A 17,648-nucleotide genomic window follows, 5' to 3' on the forward strand; every position below is an offset into this window, starting at 1 on the left:
CGATCTCGTCGGGCGGAGAAGCCCTGGTGGGAGGCGACGACGGAAAATCCTCGTCGTATGCCTCGTCAACCGTACCCGTCGCTGCCGTGTCAGTCCCCGTATCATCCCCTCGGGTGGACGGGGAGGAGGGCTGGACGGGGCGCGACGGTTGAAAAGGAGGTGGTGGATGGATCCTTCTTTTCTTGGTGGGGGGAACACCAGAAGGTCCCGGTTCTGGATCCCCCGACGGGAGAGGTTCCTCCGTCGGTAACGGTAGCCTCGTCCTTATCTCGGAGCATAAGGACTGTATGGCCAACAAAATGGCCGCCGAGTTGTCTTGCGGCGCTGGCAGAGGGGAATCCGACGGGCGAGCAGGGGCCCCGTCGGTATCCTCGACGATGTCGTCGTCGTCACCTGCGTCGGGGTCCATTCCGACGGGCTGGCCTTCTTCCACGTGGCTTAAGACCTCGATCAGCTCCTCTTCTGAGGTTGAGGCCGAATCTACGACGACGCCCTGCCCCCCCTTCTTCTTCCCCACGGAGGGTTTCACGGGGGTCCTATCGATGGGCACAAAGGAAGACTCCCTCCGCGGAGGCAGGGAGATTCTGGGCCCTGAGGTCGCCACCACTGGTGTAGCCACCACAGGCTGAGCCAGGGCCGCCGCGACCGTTTCGATAGAGGGCTTGGTCGGATGGATCAAGGCCTTCACCACCTTAGGTGCGCTCACCGCCTTATCCTTGAGGGAGGGGGCACTGCCACGCTCCTCCTCTGCCTTAGAGCTCGACCGGGGCCTCTCCAGGAGCTTCGCCGGGTGCTCGGCCTTCCTCTTACCCGACCCAGAGCGTTGGCTCGTGGTTGATGGTGCCGGGGAGGGTGCGCCCTGCCTGGCGCCCGTAGAGCCCGACCGTTCGGCGCTCCCGGTGCCAGCGGACTCGCGGTGCTTGGCCTTATGTTGGGCCCCCGTCGCCGGGGCGCCCTCAAAGGTCTTAGAAGACCGCTCGGATTTCTTCTTCTTCTCGCCAGACGGGCTCTTACCCTCCAGCCAGTTGGCGAGACGTTGATGGCGGTCCTTCATGGTCCGTTCCGACATGTTGCCGCAAAACGCACAGTCCTTCTCCACGTGCGTCTTGTCCTCATGAAGGCAGTAAAGGCAGAAAGAGTGTTCGTCCTCCTTGAAGACGTTCTGCAGCTGGCATCCAGGGCAGACCCTGAACAGCTTTCCGGGCGTCGAGCTTCCCTTCTCCTGGGCCATCTCCGAGACCGGGCCTGAGAAGCTTCTGGAGTCCTCCGAAGTGTAGCTCGACGAAATCTTCACCCTTGAGGGGCACAGATGAATCCGACACGGGTCCCCGTTGATCGGATGTAGGATCGGTGGAGCTTGAGGCTCTTTTGACCGAAAGAATCGAAGTTTTTTGTGAAAAAGCGCAAAAAATAGCACTAACGCTCGAGAGCAATAGCACGAGGATCCCAACACATGAACGTGCGGTAAAAATCTGAAGATGGCTGCCAGAGGCGGTGCTTAGGTAGAGGGCAGTCATTGGCTGTGGTCAGTATGACGCAGAGACCAGTGATTGGTTATTACTACGAAAGACAGATCAGAAACGAAACTGATACTGGTTTTTTCTTTACCGAGGATTCCCAGCCTGACGACGGGGAATATTCATGAGCATGTGAATCCATGCCAGACCCCATGCTGGAGAATTTCTCTTTATGCCCACTCCTCAATGACTTCTGTTTGGGCCTTATTTGTTGTCCTCCTGATTATGTTAATACAGTTCCAATTTAATGGGTCTGATTTTGGTACTTCGTCCATTTCACTAGGATGATTTTCTCTTGGTTGATAATGATGTCACTGGAGCCGCCCATTATCTCACCCTTGCCCCCCTGTTACCTTTGTTTGGAGGTGGATGCTTTCGGGCTCATCCTCCACTCGAGCTCTTGTCTTGGTATCGGTCTCTCATGCGTCTCCTCCTTGTCAGTAGCTTGCACTGGATCTGTTTTCTCGTGGCAATTGTGCATTACTGCGGGTAGCAGGACGCCTCCGACTGACGTACTGGATGGTTTCGGCATTGTTAGACGGGCAGGCTGCCCACCACGGATTTGCTGTGGTGACGCCACCACCGGTGTACTGTTTAGTTTCTGCTTCTTGGGAGCGCCAGACTACTTGTGCTTCACTACGCTGCTCAGGACTCCTTCAAAAGTCGCGGGCCCCTGCAGCCCTCTGGGTCAGCTTCTTCCAGTCATAACCTAGTCAGGGGGGGCTCACCCCGCTTACGCTCCTCTCTCGGCTCACACTGTGCCTTGGCTCAGCGTGCTCTCCTCCTCCAGCCTACTCGTCTCCATTATGTGTGTCTCCTCTTAAAGAGTCAGACCCTTCTTCCTGTATATAGCAGGTTATTTCAGTTTTACCTTCAGCAGTTTCTGGCCTTTGCAATATTCTTCATATCTGACAGTCCCATATATGCCATTTGTGGAGGGCTTAGGGAATTCCTTACAGGAACGGGAGCCCTTGTCCCCTAAGGGGGAAGTCTCTCCGAGTGAGGTCCTACTTGCCCAGAACCCTAGGGAGGGTCTTGTGAAGCAGGCTAGCCTCAAAGGGGAAGGTTCACTCTTGTTACAGTACCTATGACCTTTGGGTGCTAGGTTGGTCAATTATTCACAATACACCCAATGGTCCTTCTGGTCTGGGGTTGAGGGGTACGAGGGCTTTTTGCCAACAAGCCTTTACTGCATTTCCTATTGGATAACATGGGGGCAGGCAGGGGTCTTCCTCTTTGCTGCAACATCTCCTGCGGCTTCTAGTTCTCAAACCAACCTCGGGATCTCTTAAATGGGTCGCTATTGGTCTTCCCCCAGGGTTGTTTGCTGCTGAATGCACACCTGTGGCGTAAAACAAGATGTACCTTTATTTTCTCCCTATACACGGCTGGCCTTATTTTCTCCCTCTACACGGCTCGCCTATCGGCTCAGTCCCATCGGCTTCCATGGAATATCCAACTCTTGCTGGAATTCTCCTTAAGTGACTTTGGGGAGACTCACCTGGCCCGGGACATGTTTCCTGCACTCCTCTGGGGTTCAGGAAGATTGAGGCCAAAGAATTGCCTTTTTAGCACTTACCTGTGATTTTCAGGTGCATTTATTTTTACACTGTAGCTAATTTTGGGGACTAACTATTTTCCCTTAAGTTGATTGCATTGATAACTGTGCCTACAATGGATGGATTTTTTGGATGCCTGCGGCTGCATTGTAGAACTGTTTTCCACCTTCAAGCACTATTTCTAAGTGTGTGGTGTGAATTTGTATTTGTTTATAAATACTATGCACTAGACGGTGAGAATTAATGTGGATGGTTGCTCTTGGCCTTCGAGACCTTTATGATTATTTTTCCTGTGTAGCAAAATGTCTGTTTCCCCATTTCTTTCCACTCACTGTCTGTACATGATGTGTGCTTACCACCAGGTAAAGGACCTACAATATAAAACAGAGTGGGTAGTGTCTTTTGGACATTGTATCGCTATTGTTCAGGCACTAGGTATATTTAACCATATGTTAGAATGTCTTGTTCGCCTTTTTTCCACTCGTCACAATATGTTGTGTGCCCATCTGTGAAAATGGACCAAAATGAAAGTATAGGGGTGGAAGATTCCTCAAAGACATTCACTGTTCTTATAATATGCTGTGTATCGTGCTCAAGTACTTATTTGACCTGCTAGAGATCCATGTGTATAAAACATTTTTTTCAGTGCATCTGTGCAGTGTATTTGCTATGGATGAGGGTGCGGCCTAATTGTATTTTTGCAGCCTGCACCCCCCTTCATGAGAATTGGCCTTGATGCTCTGTGCAATTGCCTTCCTTTGAGAAAGGTGTGGCTTCCTTTTTGACTGGGTGCCCAAGATTCTCCATAGGGTTAGTGAGGTATAGCCTTCAGAATGTTGGACACAACCTACCTTAAAACAGAGTAAGAAAGCTTTGCAATTCATTCAAGTCATTTTCAATCAGAATATATACACATTTATAAAATCACTAATTTGAATGGACTAGCCAAGTATGGTTTTGTAACCAGTTAACATAAGTAGATCACATCTATCCTGGAATCACACTGCAAAGCGAGGATTGGGATGGTTAACAAGTTGTATAGCCTCCTTTATATGAACCTTTACATTAATAGCTGCGGAAAATACTTCAACACTCATATCGACTGAGGGCCTCCCAGTATATCTGCTATCAGAAGAATCCCAGCTGTGTATGACAAAATACACAAACAAGCAATCCTTTCTCCAACCATCAGTTGCATTACTTTATTAGAAACCTCTTTTGTAAATAATAAAACCATGAAGATAGTTCATAGGAAGGCAGCACTAAGAGTCTGTAGTGAGGAGTCAATCTTTCTTATCATAGACACTGTCTAGGGAACTCTGCGCATCCGCTATTTGCTGCCGCAGCCTCTCCTTCATACCCTCGTTGGTGGCCCGTTTCAACATCACCTTCATCTCTGCGATCACTGCCCGGTAGCCAGCTGTGTTGTGAAAAACACGGATTGCCCGGTCTCCAGTGGAAACTAAAAAGCGACTGTTCACATCAAACGCAAGATCAGCAATCTCCTCCCCGTGGACATTGCAAAACTCTTCTTCCTTCTCGCCTTTGGTGTTGTACACAGTGATGTTGGAGCCACCAGAGATGGCCACCACTCGAGCGTCTGGTGACAGTGCAATCCGGCATGGCTCTGCCATTTCAAACCTGCCTGTAAAAAGCAAATAGGGATCCTGTTGCTTCTTGTACTCCACGTCAGTGTCCCATAGCTTCCACGAGCCATCCTTGGAAACAGTTGCCATCCTAGTGAGAAAAAGACATGGTTTTACTTCAATGCAGGCCGATATTGGAAAAGTTACTTGTGTGAAGTAACCCCTGTACCCTTAGGCTAGAGCAGGTGTCTGCAACCTTTGTTCTCCAGATGCTTTGAACTACAACTCCCATCAATCATACCCAGCATAGGCAATGGTCATGAGAGTTGGAATTCAAAACATATGGAGAGCTGCAGATTGAAGACCCCCGGCCTAGAGAGTACACTTACACCCCCATTCGCTAGTACTTGGTACTATCTGGACATTTTAAATAATCTGTCTCTAGGCAGAACTCTGCCTTCACACATGCCACACTTGAAAGATAGATGTTATGCGAAAGTTTCATTATGTGCCAATATCAAGCTAGAGACGGAAGCCAGCCAATGGTAATAACAGGCTCCGATTGGTAGAGTAGGCAAGTTTCTAACCGTGATTAGCATTTCCTTACCTCTGTCTAACTCTTTTCCTCCTAACTTTTCCAAGCCAAGAAGGCTTTAAAGGTAATGATTTAGCTATAAAAAAAACTAACATGTCTGGTTTTGCGGTTTTACCTTGATCCTGGTAGCATGGGGCCTAAATAGGAAAGGTTTGATCTCGTATTTGACACATCTGAAAATAATGTTCTTTTCTGAAGCAAAGAAAATTTAGGATTACACCATGCCGACAGGCTCAAGTTAAAGGCCAGGAAAAAAGCCTGCTTAGAATTCAATTTGCAGGGAACCATTAATTCATGCTCAGCTTTTACCAGAATTGGATTCCAATTTCAATACAGAATGCAGAGTTGTATGCTTATCACTGAACACCATATTTGGAAAAAGCAAGAAAGCCACTGGAGGAAAGCGGGGTCAAGCAATTGTCAGGGCTTTTGCTGTATAAACCACTGCCCGTGCAAAAGAAGAGATCAATGTTAAGTATAGTCAGATTTGGAAGTGGGTGTAAATGACTGCAGGCATACCACCTCCTCCTAAAGAATTAGAACAAGAGCATGTGTGCTGGGTGCGGGGGGGAAGTTCAGATGAGATATAACCCCATCGTTGTTACATTTTTTTTTGGGTCAAGAAAAAAAGAAGTCACCCAAACTCTACTACATTAGGGACCCTGTAATCACAGTAATTGTGATGTAAAACCCCACTAAAGCAATTCCTATAAACCCTTGTTAGGACAGTCTTTCTAAAGTCATACCAAGACATCCTAAAAACCATACCCGAGGCAGTACATATGCTCCACTCTTAGCATAAGGCTGTGTTAGGGAGGATTCTCCTTTCTGTGCTAATTCCCTTCAACCTTAGAGACCCCCAGCTTTTTTGCTGGACTTAAGAACTTTTTAATTTTAACCATGGAGTGAGACCTTTTTCTCACTCTCTCATGTGTTTTGACATGATTTGGATTATGTGTTTCCACTGTTTTTGGAGTCTGACGAACTCCATAGGCATCTACTTTTTGTATGGCGACACCCAGCACCTCCAGTGCAGTGTCAATGAGAAATCCTTTAGATTTCTCATAAGGTTTAAATACCTTTTCTTGTGTTAGCTACTGTTCCCAAGAATAGTAAAGCGAAATTGACTTTACTTACCTTTTCTCTGTGTGGGTCCAGCACAAACCATCTTATGTGGAGTGCTGGGGGTTTACCTAGTAGCCCCTTATCCTACATTCTCTTGTAACATTTTTTATGTTAACCTCACTACTTTAAATGGCTGGTGGCAGTGGTTTTATTTTCCTACCATTGTGCTTTTCTACCGCAGGCTGAATACTCAGCTGCATTATAGCACCCATATTGTCAAAACATCCTGGTCTTCTTTTCTCGCCATTTTCTGTTTGTGAGGTCTTTCTTGGGGTTTACTCTGCGCGCCAAGCCAGGTTTGAGCCCTTTCTTTGTTTTGGCTTAGGCGGGCTTCAGTCCTGAAACCCGCCTCTGGCTCCACTGCGTCTGTATGCGTAGTTGAGTGCAACGTCTGCAATCCGGCCAGAAACTCCAGGAGTCTTGTAAGGACTCCTAGAGTTTTATGCCCATACGCATGCCGCGGTTGCGGGCAGGGCACCGTACCACGAGGTTCGGAAAGTACAGTTGACATTTTGGTAGCCTTATTGACGACCCCGAAGAGGCCTTAGGGTTTGTGTGCTTAAGTACACGTGTTGCATGGGTGCCCTTGTCACTGGGGTGGGACTTCCCCATAACAGTGCCGACGGCCTGCCTATCAGGGACAGGCACTTGGGAGAGCGTAGGCTCCGCAGAAAGGTCAATGGCTTCAGAATCAAAGCCATGACTGCGGACGGATTCCTCGTCCGAAGCGCCAGCGGGAGAAAAGGCTTTCGGCCTGCATTGCGTAGGCCGCCCACCGCTTAGTCCACCTTTCTTTCAGCATCTTCGGCCAAAAGAGTTTACAGGCCTTACACAAGCCCTCGTCATGGTCACGAAGACAGTTGTTGCATCGGCGATGGGTGCCTTTCCAGGGAAATTTGCCGTTACAAGACAGGCAGAATTGAAAAGGAGTCCGCCCCAAAGCAGAGGTTAGCGGTAGCCAGACAAAAAAAATAAAATAAAAAATGCATTCTCAAAGAGAAGAAAACAGGGCCCCACTCTCTCTACTGTAAAGGCCAGGCCTGAGGGACGAGGCCACGCGGTCAACAGTTGCCGAGCAGTTGTCGATGTAGTCAGTGGCAGCAGGAAACCCACGATACAGCCGTCGAGAAGGTTGTCTAAGTTGACTAAACGACCGGAGGCCATGGGAATAGTATAGCAATATAAACTCTTACGAGCTCCACATAAGCGACCAACTAGGTTGGCGGAAAAAAACAATCTGGTGGGACCGACGCTTGAGGGATTTTGGGTACACTACGTTAGGGATAGTGTTACAGTCACGCCCATGTCGACGTCCCATTCGATCCTTGAAAGACAAGATGCAATACTCTGCAATTACCACTAAATGATGGACTATATGCACAGCATGTGACCAAGCAGATTCACAAGCATCAGACATCTTTATACCTTTTTCTTGGAGCTACGTGTTCCTCTACGTTTTATAGCATCTGTCTTTTGCAGTACCATATCCCAGTGTTGCTGGGAGCCCTATGGGCTTCCCTTTTTAATTTTTTACAGGCGGGATTTTTTTTGACCTACCTACCTTTTCTATTTTGAAATCAGCACACCCCACCTCATGTAGAGTGCTGAGGGTTTACACAGTATCAACTTTCTCACTGCTTCATTGATGAGCTATTCTGAATTGCCGATGGCAGTGGTTTTTATCCTACATACTTTTGTGCAATTTCTACTCCCAGGCTGTACATATAGGCGCAGTAGTGCACAGAAGGTTCACCATTGACCCAAAATGGTGGCAGTGTTCTATTTTCGCCAATTCAAGATGGCTTGTCCTTTCTTGGTCCTTATGCTGGGAGGTCCTGGTTTGACTTTTGTTAGGCAGGATTGTATGCTTGGGTGTACTACAACAACCCTGACCTCCGGCAATAGGAACCCCAACCTTTGGAATAAGTCTGTACTACACAGGTTGGTAGCGTGTTAAGCAGCCATGCTCATCTCAAGAGGGGTCAATGTGAGCTGGAGGGGAGTTACACAGAGATGCAATACTCCGCGATTATCACTAGATGTCAGACTATATGCACAGCATTTGACTAAGCAGATCCACAAGCATCGGAACTGCATTTACTGATATTCTACAGCTGCAGGGCTTCACCTGGCACTTCCAGGAGGCTGCTACTGGCGTCTCTTCACGTCTTTTTCATCAGATGTTGTCCTCCAGTGATAGACGCTTCCTCTAGTCCCAAAAACCTTGCCTTTTAAGCAAGTTCCCATTTATTGACAGCGCTAGGCTGCCAATCGCCCAGCAGGGTGGCTGTCCTTGCGGACAGCCAGCCAGCCTATCAGAACTGGTTTCACTCAGGCTCACCTAGAGACAAAGACAGGGACGTTTCAGGGACCATCCCTCACTTCAGAGTTTACTAAAGCCCTCTCTCCCTCGAGGTACAGGCCTGTACTAACATTTTGAGTTTCTGTATTGCCCAAGCTATAGTTTTATAAAGTCCCTTTGGGTGGCCTTCAGAAAAACTGTCCTGACAGGCAGATGTTCGGTTTTGAGAGGAGGTGCATTACTTATTTTTCTAGTTGTGCTCTCTCTCGCTTGCTCTTGCTCTCTCTTTGCTAATAGAACTTGTAAGGTTGACTAAAAGGTCTTGTAAGCTGCTCTGGTGGTTCACAGCATGGGCTTATGCCAGCCATCTGGGCACCCTATAGAGGATTCAATGTCACAGAACAAGGATATTAACACAATCTTTCAGTTAGGTTCAATGCTCTTACCGCCGTGAGTCGTTGGAAAAAGAGAAAGAAGATACGCCAGCTGAGTGCCCCTTCAAGTCGAAGGCCCTTGCCACCTCCTGAAAGTCTCCAGACTTGTTGAAGCACACTTCCCACACCTTCACATCAGGAGTAAAACCACAGGAAGCGACAAACCTAAACGCAAGAAAATATACATGTAAGTAATCACTTTCACTTTTTCATGCAGTCTAAAAAAGTAAGTCACCTTAAAAAGAATGGGATTTGAGGAGGTGTGAAATCCTTGATCATCATAATACAGTCAAGTACGGCTGCTCTTTATTTATTTTGACATTTATATAGGGCACATGACCCAAAGGCATCTAGGCGCTTCCTCTACAGGAAGATTCTACTGCAGGGGCAAGTTACACCTCAGATACACAAAGCCACAAAATACATGACATTGTCTACAGAAAACCGATCTAGGCAGCAACAAACTCTCCTACAGTGTGGAGACATGGGGGCTCAATCCCAGAAGAAAATTATCAGAACTCAATCACTAGCCCAACAGCAAAAGACCCACTTACTTTGGGGAGGTGTCATTGTACAAAACATGACTCACTTCCCAAAGGAACACAGGACTGCCCAGTACAGGCAGAGGTCTGCTTGCCAGAAGACAAGGTTGCACAGCCCAATAGGGCAACTAAAACTCGTGGCAAGTGGCCCATGTATCCATTTATTTTTGCCCGTTAAGCAACTCAGAGAAAGGTGTGGTACACAAAAATAGCTCTGCAAGGAAAAATCGTCCCCATTGTTCCCCCAGCGCTGGACTCACCTTCCGCAGGGCGACACAGCTGCATATGCATTGGTCATCTGGTTAGTGTTTATGTTAGACAACACTTCCCCTTTCAGGTCCCAAACAAATATGTTTGTGTCACTGGAAGCAGTCATGATGAACTTCCCTGGCAAAAAGAAGACACAAAGAAGATATTTAGAAGCTGGCCGTCTCCAAGGATCTACTCCTTGTATTAAATTATTTTCACTAATGTCATGGCCTTTCTGGTTTAATGTTTAAGGTTCAATTATGAAGGAAACTGTGAAGAGCTCAAAGTCAGTAATATGTAAAGGTGGATTGTTAGGCAAGATTTTGTGCAGTATCCTTTAGAATACTACAGCAACCTTGACCTCCTGGCAATAGGAACCCAACCTTTCTCACAGTAATAGTTATTCAAATAAACACTTACACTCAAGGTTTCTTGATTAAACAATTATTTAACAGTTAGTTATATAAGCCTTCTTCAGAAGGGAGTAAAACATGTAACAATAATAATATACTTCAAAACACTCTGTTTCTCTAAATCAGATGATACCCATTGGGGATGGCACAAAGACACTTCTTACACCCTTAGGTGACTTAAATAGCTAGGACTCTGTGGACATCGATTTATCACTGGTACATTTATAGCAGTACTGAGTTTGGTGCAAAGGTTAGATTGGGGAACAAAATAAAGGTTAACAAATCATTCATAAACTGGTAAGTACTTTTTGAACCCTTATTTGCAAAGTACATTTAACCCTTTCCTGGGGGAAGCTAAAGGTACAGAGTCAGGGGTGAGAAGAGTCTCTCAGGGAGCCAGAACAGCCAATGTTAGTTGAGTAAAGTCCAGGGGAGCTGAAGATCTTCTTTGCAGGTAAGTAAAAGTCTTGCAAAATCTTTTCAGAAAAAAAAGCTGAAATAAAATCATTTGAAGGGCCACGAGCTGTGTGGCTTGTGAGGGGCAAAGCTGCAGGCAACTCTGCAAGGGCAACCAAGAAAAGTTTAACTGAGAACAAGTAAGGCTACACCACAAGATGCAAGTCCTCTTAGGTATACAGTACCTTTGGTTAGAAAAAATGGTTCCAGCTGGCTTCTGTTCCTGTACAGCTCTGCAGATCCTGGTGTTCCTGGGCCTGAGTTGTGGGGACAAGAGGGAGGATGTCTTGGGATTCCTGCACTGCAATGGAAGGTCAGCGGCAGCAATGGGCAAAATTCAGCGGTTTCAGCTCCTCGCGTCTACAGAAAATAGCAACACCGGTTCTCAGATACCACTTCGACTTTCCTCGCATCAGGTCCAGCACTATGTTGAGGTGGCTCAGGCTTGGTCATTCCTGCTGCAGGGAAGTCTGGAGGATCTTCCTAGTGCTCGGGTCTGATTTAAAAGCGATCCACTGAGTTTGGTGTTCCTCTCCAAGGCACTTCAGTTCCAGCGGCAGCAGCAGAAGTACAGCAAGCTCAGAGAGGATGTCCAGACGAGTTCAATTTGGGGTTGATTGGTCCCACCAACCCAAGAGGAGAAGTCATCCTTGCAGGGCTTCTCTAGTCGAAACTAATTCAGAACTTCAGCACAGCAGCAGGGCTTCACCAGGCAAACCAACAGTCCAGGAGTTGCAGCAGGCGTCTCTTCCAAGTTCTTCTGCGGATTCCTTCGTCCAGTGCTCGACTCTGCTTTCCAAGCCAAAAAGCCTTGCATTTTATGTAGGTTTCTCCCATTCATTCCAGCCCAGCTGTCAATCACACAGCAGGGTGGCTGTCCTTGCCAGACAGCCAGCCAACCAATCACCTTGGGTGCATTCCTGTTACCAAGGGGATTAAGCACAGGGAGTTTTAGGCACCTCCCTCACTTCCTGCCCCTGCCAGACATACTGGAGCCAGAGGTGGGCTTCACTCGTGAATCCCACCAAAGACAAAATGAAATGAACAAAGGGACCAAATCTGGTTTGGCGCACAAAGTAAATCTCAAGAAGGACCTTTCCAACAAGAAATGGGGGGGGGGGGGGGGGAAATAAATAATAAGAATACCAGGTCAATTTTGACAGAACGGGCACCCATGGGTGCTTTACTGCAGCGGCAAACGCAGCCCGCAGTAAACACTACCAATGGTAGTTAAAAGTAGACCACTGCCAAAAGCCATCAATTGTAGAAAGGGTAACAAATGTTATATGAGAAACTAGACAAAGGTGATACTAAGTGACCCCTCAAGCACCCTATTGTGAGATAGTGTGCGCGCTGGGTCTAGAAAGTTACAAATGGAAGTAAAGTCAATTTCACTTCACTGTTCGTGGAAAACAGTTTATCCAAGAGCAGGTTTTTAAATCTTTGGCCAATCTGAAAGACTTCCCTGGGTCACTGCACTGCACGGAAGGTGCTATGTGTCACAATGTAAAACGATGATGCCTATGGAGTTTGTCAGACTCCATAACCAAAAGAAACAGTTTTAATATCACAGTAAAATACATGAGAGTGGGTGAAAGGTCTCACTCTCTCCAGGTAAACATTAAAATGTCCTAGAGTCCAAGTGCTGGGGGCCTCTAAGGTAGAGAGAAATTAGCACATTTCTGAGAATTCTCACTAACACCCTCCTTTCATCCTGTACCATTCCATTCATATTCATGGCTGTTGCACTGGATTTCTAAACTCTGGCCTGGTGGACAGATGGTTAGAAGGCTAACCTAATTATAGTGAACAGGGTAACTCTGGGAGCTTGGCCAAACCAATCAAGGTTGCATGGAGAGTGCTCAAGGCGGAGTTTGAGGACAGGTGTGGTCAGGGGTCCACAATGAGTCCACACAATGAGCAATCAAGTATTACACTTACACAGGCAAGTATAGAAATATTATAACATTTATTGACCAAAGAACACACTATGAAAAATGACTAATTACAGGTAGCAATATCACAAACTAAATAGTGTAACACATACATACAATCAGTGAGTTAATGCGAAACAACCAGTTCAAGTCCACTGGTTCACACGAGACAAGGAAATCTGGTCCTTGCAGCACCTTCAGCTCTTTGCAGAATGCCCAGAGTAGACGGGAATGTGTGCATCAACACCAGAAAAGGGAATTAAGGCCGACACGCTCACACACAGGCAGACACGCTCACACACAGGCGCACATACACACAGACACAGGCGCGCGCACACACACACACACACACAAGCTATCATGCAAACTCTGCCCCTACTCCCTTCAGATGCCTTAAACGTTGCCCTCATGGAGGGCACACCAATGCACACAACAGGGTGAGGGTGGTGATGCTTAAACACTAATGCAGACTGCTTCACCTTGGGGTGACCTTTAAATAAAGGCTTGCACCTCACATATGGGGGTGGGGGGGAGAGTGAATCCTGTCCCATGATAGTCATGCAATAATACAAAAAAATAGGCCCACACGCTTTAAGTCGCAACATGGTAAAGTCACTGAAGAGAAAGGCACTATTATAGCAAAAGTTAATATATAGCCCCCAGATGACACGAACGGAGTCGAAATCCTGCGAGGAACAAAAAGGGGTACTCTAAAGAAACCCGGGCTCAGATGTTCATGCAAACATGGAACTATCCCGACATGCTTCTTATAGCGCTACAACCCAATTATAATTGTCAGGAAGCGCTATACAAAAATAAAATAGGTGAAGGGAGAAAAAAGGGGTTTGGTGCTATTGATTTTAGTGGACAAAAGAGCCATAGTGATCGAAAACACCTGTTCTCGGATATGTCCGGTGATGGCTGTGTGGAGGAGCTAGCTTGACAGGAAATGCAGAATCTGTTTATATTATATGAAATGGCAGCCTCCGGCCCTTGAATGACTGTATAGGGAGGCAAGGGAGCCATTAGCTGGCACAGGTTAATCCAATTGTCGAGGATTGTTGGAGGAAGCTACTGAAGATACTGCATAGTGAGTGACGGTTTAGGGGTTACAGATTTGTGTACAATGACGGTGGAACATGGGTTGTGCACACATTCACATCGCTGCAAAGTGAGGGATGTGGTGGGGTGTGGGGAGGTAATGCAGCTAGAAGTATTCCTGCACGGTGTTGCTAGAAAGGGTAGACTGAAACAGGAGTAGTGGGTAGACGACCACACTGGGATTTGGAGAAAATGCCATGGTATTTTTTATTTTGTTTTTGCCCTATATGCATAGCGGAAGAGTATTCCTTAATAAGAGCAGACTGTGTACACCTGCAGTATCACTGCACAATGGGTAAGGAGAGGCTGAGCACACACGTGAAGTTGAGCAGTGCTCGTGAGGTACACGTAGGGACTGGACCGAGTAGGGACATTAAACTGATGAGTTTGTCTAAAGTACTTGGATTCGTTTTCCTTTACAATCAGGCAGTTTGGTACACACAGAAATCATGCTGTTCAGTCCGAATAGTGAGCGCCTGAAGCATTTCAGCAAAAGGAGAGGGGATACACAGAAGTATTCCTGCATGGCCCTGGCGTGGGGAGAGGTATTCCTGCCCGGCCATGGGGCAGCGAATAAGGCTCACACCAAAAATTCATGCATGTTGACACAGGCTACTTTTATTTGGGGCGTGGGGCACTGGATCACACAATGCTTATTGCAACTGCCCAGTGCTGTCATATTGCACGTGTTTAATGGCTTAGTAAAACAAGCATTGGCAATGCCAACAGTTTGAGCTTTTGTGTAGGCATGGGAAAGGCACTTGACAGGCACATCTATAGTGGTATTAACTGCCCATTGATGGTAGCAGGTGCAAAATTGTGTGAGTACCTGGGTATCTATTAGCAGTGCCTGGCAAATGCCTAATACTTCTAGCTGAAACGTTTGGCTTTGCCAATGCCTGGTTTTAACAGGACTTTGTTAAAGGACATGCACAGCGCTTACAAATCGAGCGGCTGAAGGCAGATCTAGTTAAGAAATGTGTATTACACCAGTAGTGGGATTCCAACCCCAATTAAGTCATTAACTCGCAGAAGACTGCTTTTCAAAAAAGCACTGCTGGTGGCAGGCACATTTTTGCACACAGTTTGATGATAAGACTTGGTTAAAGCGAGCTCAAAGAGTTCCCATGAGGAGGCATTTTGGGAGGGGCAGGACTCGGAACTGTGTGGGAATGGCCAAAGGGATTAACAGGCAATGGGTGGGCAAATAACCAAACACATATAAGCTTTGTGACCCTCCTCATATGCCATTTCCACCTATCTGCACATTTTTCGATTTATAGGTGTAATAGCCCACACTAAAAAGGTGCCATCAGAGGAGGACAGTGTCAGACTGTTAGGGAGAATTCCCCAAATGTGCCAATTCCTCCCACCTTGGAGCCCTCCAGCTCTTTTGCTAAACTTTGGGACTTTGAACTTTACAATTCAATGTGTTTTCTGGGTTTGTTTCTTTTGAATTATGGAGTCTGACCAACTCCATAGGCATCATTGTTTAATTTGTGTCACACAGCACCCTCAGTGCAGTGGCACAGGGAAGTCTTTCAGGCTTTCCCAAGGTTTAATTACCTTCTCTGGGATAAACTATTTTCTCCCAGATTAGGTAAAGTGAAATTGACTTTACTAATCTTTTTACATTCCTAGACCCAGCACACCCTATCTTACAATAGAGTGCTGGAGGGATACTAAGTAATCCCTCCAGCACTCTATTGCAGTCCAATGCTACCCTTTCCTCTCGGAATGGCTGGTAGCAGTGGTTTTACAACAAACTACCATGATTTTTCCCGACCGCGAACACCGGTAGCGTTAAATCGCGGGAGCCATGATTTTCAACATGGTGTCCGTGCCCCCTCTGTAAAAAAACAGGTTGTCTTTTTGCCATTTCTTTGTGGAAAGGTCCTTCTAGAGTTTTGCTCTGCGTGCCAAACCAGGTTTGGTTCCTTTGTTTATTCGCCTTTGGCGGGCTACCGGAGTGAAGACCGCCTCTGGCGACCAAGTGTCTGGGGTGGGCAGGAAGTGAGGGAGGTGCCCGAATCTCCCTGTGCTTAGTCTCCTGGGAGACCCAAATGCACTCTGTGGAGATTGGCTGGCTGACTGTCTGGCATGGACAGCCACTCTGCTGGGTAAGTGACATGTAGGCCGGAATGAATGGGAGAGAACTGAATAAACCACTGTCGAGTCGACTTCTCCGTTTGAGTTGATGGGACCAATCAACTCGACACTAAGCCACCTGGATATCATTCCCGGAGCTGGTTTATTTTCCACAGAGTGCTGCAGGAAACTGAATAACCAGGGAGAGGGACACCAGCTTGTGTGCTTGACTACAGCTACCAAAATTGAAGATTTGCTAGTTGCGAGCTTTTTGACCATTCCCAGTGCAGTGCAGGAGTCCCCCGACGTCCTCCCTCTTGGCCCTCCTACTGAGGCCCAGGAACAGCAAGATCTGCAGGAACGGCCAGAAACAGAAGTCTTCAGCTGCACCTTTTTCTCCATTTGTTAGGTACTGTGAAATAAGACTGAGCGTACTTACCTCTGGCGGTGAAAGTGCTTGGAACTTTCCCAACTCGCAGGCCCAATCAGCTTGTGACCCAACATATGATTCTTCTTGTTACAAACTATTCCTGAAAACTTTGGCAGAGACTTTTCTGTTCATCCACCAGAACTGCTTTATCCTATCCAAGACTTTAGCCCATTGACTTTGGCCTAGCCTATTGAATTGACTTCTTGTGAACTCAAAATATCTGCACTGCCTAAGAAATAACTGTATTCTTTCTAACTTCTGATAACCTATGCCTTTTTGCTCCTCCATCAAAGTATTCTGAATGCCTCAGAAACTTAAAGTGTACAGTACTGAAGTATATTTGTGTGTGATATTATTGCCTCCTCCTTATGAATGCTTTATAACTGACAGTTAAATACATTAATAAGTATTTAACAAAGAAACCTTGAGTGTAAGAGTTTATTTGAACGCCTGTGACTGTAGACCTCTGTGTAACATCATTACAGCTCACATTCCCTCTTGAGAGAAGCCTGGCTGCTCAGCTCCGCTACCAAAAACTGTCTAGTACAGACTTATACCAAAGGTTGGTTTTGCTTACACCAGTAGTCATAGTTGTGTGTAGTGGTCCCAAAGGGTACTGCATACAAACTTTGCCTAACACAGACCTTCACTGAACTAATGTCTCTAACTATGCATGTTTCTGAGCTGTAAAGCATGGACCATGGTTAACGCAATGAACCTCCACTTGTGGTGGGATTCATCTTCATGATTAGAAATAAGGGAGATTTGTCAGTGAACCTGTCATTGCACATACACACAGGACTGCTATATTGTTTAACCAACCTCAGTCAGAATCAGGTTGTTCTGATGAATAATTTTCTTTTTTAAACTGCATCAGGTATGAAGATTCTGATTAATTACATGTTAATATTTTAGCTTAGTTTCTCCCCCTTCAGAAAATGCCTAAAATCCCAGCTTAGTAAGAAAATGAACGCATATGAATGCCAGTAACGGCATGACAAAATGATATTATTCCAACATTACTGGCTGAATTTCTTTATGCATAAACCATAGTACCAGCTATTCTCAATACAAGGTACTGTAAAATACACCATCACACTTGCACATGTAAGAATAATGTACCACTATTAGTATGTAAAACCTAATGTTATTTATGTCATATTTCGGTTGGTTTGGACAGTAAATGGCACATTTTGGAAGCCATTTTTCAAAACATTTTGCGGGGGAAGATTCTCCAAAGCCCCCTGCGCAAACCCCCCCACCCCCGCTCCCCTCTGGAGTGGTGTGGACTCGCTCACTGAGCTTCTTCGAACACAA

At 46.5% G+C, this 17,648-nt stretch overlaps 1 protein-coding gene across 1 annotated transcript in view; it reads right to left on the bottom strand.

Annotated features, from left to right (window-relative positions):
* Positions 1–4,249: 4,249 nt before the first annotated feature.
* The window catches only part of TBL2 (transducin beta like 2), a 199,991-nt gene continuing 186,592 nt past the window's right edge, over positions 4,250–17,648 (bottom strand). The window contains exons 5-7 of the mRNA XM_069614790.1: positions 9,921–10,047; positions 9,131–9,283; positions 4,250–4,813 (exon numbers count right to left, since the gene is read on the bottom strand). Of these exons, the coding sequence (XP_069470891.1) occupies positions 4,360–4,813; positions 9,131–9,283; positions 9,921–10,047 (734 nt within the window). The 3' untranslated portion in view covers positions 4,250–4,359. The remainder of the gene's footprint in view (positions 4,814–9,130; positions 9,284–9,920; positions 10,048–17,648) is intronic.

This window comes from Ambystoma mexicanum, chromosome 9 (genome assembly GCF_040938575.1).
Source record: "Ambystoma mexicanum isolate Mex_15411 chromosome 9, UKY_AmexF1_1, whole genome shotgun sequence".
NCBI lineage: Eukaryota > Metazoa > Chordata > Amphibia > Caudata > Ambystomatidae > Ambystoma > Ambystoma mexicanum.